General features: G+C 46.2%; 1 protein-coding gene across 1 annotated transcript; it reads left to right on the top strand.

Moving 5' to 3' along the window:
- Positions 1 to 288: 288 nt before the first annotated feature.
- Positions 289 to 2,152, top strand: E1B28_000801 (uncharacterized protein; the record flags this gene model as incomplete). Its single annotated transcript, XM_043146668.1, has 3 exons — positions 289 to 340; positions 393 to 1,472; positions 1,536 to 2,152. 3 exons carry the CDS (start codon positions 289 to 291, stop codon positions 2,150 to 2,152), a joined length of 1,749 nt encoding a protein of 582 aa, XP_043015371.1.
- Positions 2,153 to 2,574: the final 422 nt, after the last annotated feature.

The following is a 2,574-nucleotide window of genomic DNA, read 5'->3' as shown; positions in this document are numbered from 1 at the left end:
ATTCATTGTCTCCTATCTGAACCTGAGTACAGACGACTCCAGTCGTTTGATTTTCCTTCACTCAAGTGCAGGAAAAGCAGCTTCAGACTTGGACCCAACCGCAGCAACTGAGCTCTCAAGCCATCATACAAATTCATTGAACTCAAACTTCCATCCCTCTCTCCCCTACTCCCTTCCTCTGTTTTCTCGTCTCCTCATTGATTAAGACTCCAGTCTTATCATCCTTTCTTCACTCCAGTGGAGAACTGAATCAACAACTACTCCATTCTTTTCAGTATTTTCCCTGCCATGGCACAACAAGCAGCTCCACCTGTTCTCTTGACACACCATGAATCCGTTAGTAAGTAGCAAAGCTTCAATCTTTTTGTTCAAGCTAAATTTTCTGTCCATAGCTAGCATGGACTTCGGTGATGGCCTTACTGGTAGTACCCTTCTCCCAGAGTCGAGAGAATTTGTGAGCACCTCTAATCAAAACCGTATGCTTCGTCCTCCTATTGGTTCCACTCGCGATTTGTACCGTCGTGAAGACGGTTTTTACAGCGAAGATGACCCAGTTCAATACCCTCAACCATTTAACCCCCATTATCCCTACTTCGCATATATTCCCAAGCTCCCGACAGATGAGACGAGTCCCTACTACAACGACAGATGTATGTGGAATAATTACTGGAGGGAGATCAACTACAACTTTGGCTCTTGCAGAGCTGAGCTCAACTGGATTAGCACCAAAATCCTTGATTCCGTCTCATCACTATGTCAGCAGGTGAAGCGGTTTTTGACGTCCCATCCAGATTGGCAGAACTCCTTGTCTGAGATGGATACCACCATCACTCTATGTTTACATCAACTCACTTCTGTTCAACTATCTCTTCATAATTCAGTTCGAGGCGTCGCTGAAATTCAGCGTTCCTGGAAGACTGCCGTCGCCATTATGGATTATGTCGAAGTATATAAGCCCAAGATGTCAACCATCTCTTCTTCGCCTCAAGCAGTCGCATTGGAGGGCACAGATGCATTTCAGATGGGAGCATTTGTCTGGAATGACAGAGATGCTTTGATGCTTTTTCGTGCCAATCTTCCCGTGTACTTTATCAGAGGTTACAACGACTTTGATTTCCAAATAATTCGTCGTATTGACCCATTCCTCGATCTCAATATCACTCAAAAAGCGGCTTCCCCTAGCTACCCTGTCATTTACACCGGTCAGGCAGGTTCAGACGCCAAATTTGCCGCAATCAGGGTAGTGTCTATCTCTTGCTTCGACACCCCTAGTCCTTTTGAAAACCTCCACCTCGAAGGTGCCTATCAGTCTTCCTATTTGCTCGGGGTAGGAAGTATCATCTCTCCCACTTCTTCCTTGCCCTCTGACTTGAAGCCAACGAGTTCCGGTCCAATCAGAACACCTTCCACCGCAGCATCCTCTTCCAAGCCTTACAACAGGAAAGACAAGAAAGGGAAGGTGAAGGGAAAACGTACATGAAGTATTGAAATTGCACAAATAGTGTTTGCTCACAGCAAGAACCCTTTCAATATAGAACCCCAGCCATCTCACAACCTTTTTGACGATCTACCTCCCAATAATCCTTTCATTCTGTGTGTGATCTCCGCCTGGAAAGACGCGAATAGATCTATCGACCAATCACATCCTGGAAAATGTCAGATGCTTCCTGGCCACAATCTGAGATTGAAGACTGTTTTGCTGGATTCTGCCTTAATTCTCGGAGCTAGCGATCGGCAACGTCAGGTTACATATCTCTTGCAATGGGCTCATATTCGTAAACCACTTCTCAAACGAAGCTGTCTCGCAGATGGTAACGAGCTTCCCATGCCCCTGCGACCTGCTGTATGGAGGAAGGTTCTCAGTTTTCCCTTTCATGGACTGTATACGAAGTCCGAAGCCACAGACAAGCAAGCAAAGGACCACCAAGAGGGGACAATTTGGCTTCAAAAGCTATTCAACAAGTATGCCCAAGGAGTGTCGGTAACAGCGTCGATAGAAGCAGATCCTAATGCCAAATCTATGCGAGGACTAGTACACAAGTTGTGCATGTTGAATTTCTGGTTTCAAATGATGGTGTTGGATGAGTTGGCCAATTCCACAAAGCCACAGCCTACCCCGACTTGTACAGAGGCAGATCTCGCTATCGCATGAGCGCAGCATCGTCGACACCGCCTACATTTGATCCAAGAAGTTCTACGGGGATACAGTGACCTATTTGCCATGGCTTCATCATCCCAGGATCTAGGTATCACTGCTGAACTGTAAGGGGACATCCTGCTTTGGTGGACTTGGTCAATTTTAGATCTCTAGTTCGGAGCTGTGCACTTGTTTGGCTTATAGGATCTGCCCCCGGACATCAATCGAGACACGGCTTGCACGGTTCAAGAGAGCACATAAAACATGACCTAGTTGCACCCTGTGACTATGGATCCCACACAGATACGCCTTGTTACATCCCCTTGACTTTCCATGTTCCTATCTCACCGAGTTACGCATTTTAGATTTCTTTCCTTTATTGCACCTGCAGTTCGTATGGTATCAACAAACGGTCTTTACAGTATGGTTGCGCACAT

The sequence above is a fragment of the Marasmius oreades genome, chromosome 1, assembly GCF_018924745.1.
Source record: "Marasmius oreades isolate 03SP1 chromosome 1, whole genome shotgun sequence".
Lineage (NCBI taxonomy): Eukaryota > Fungi > Basidiomycota > Agaricomycetes > Agaricales > Marasmiaceae > Marasmius > Marasmius oreades.
The sequence above is the reverse complement of the archived record's forward strand: the minus strand, read 5'-3'. Positions and strand labels throughout refer to the sequence as shown.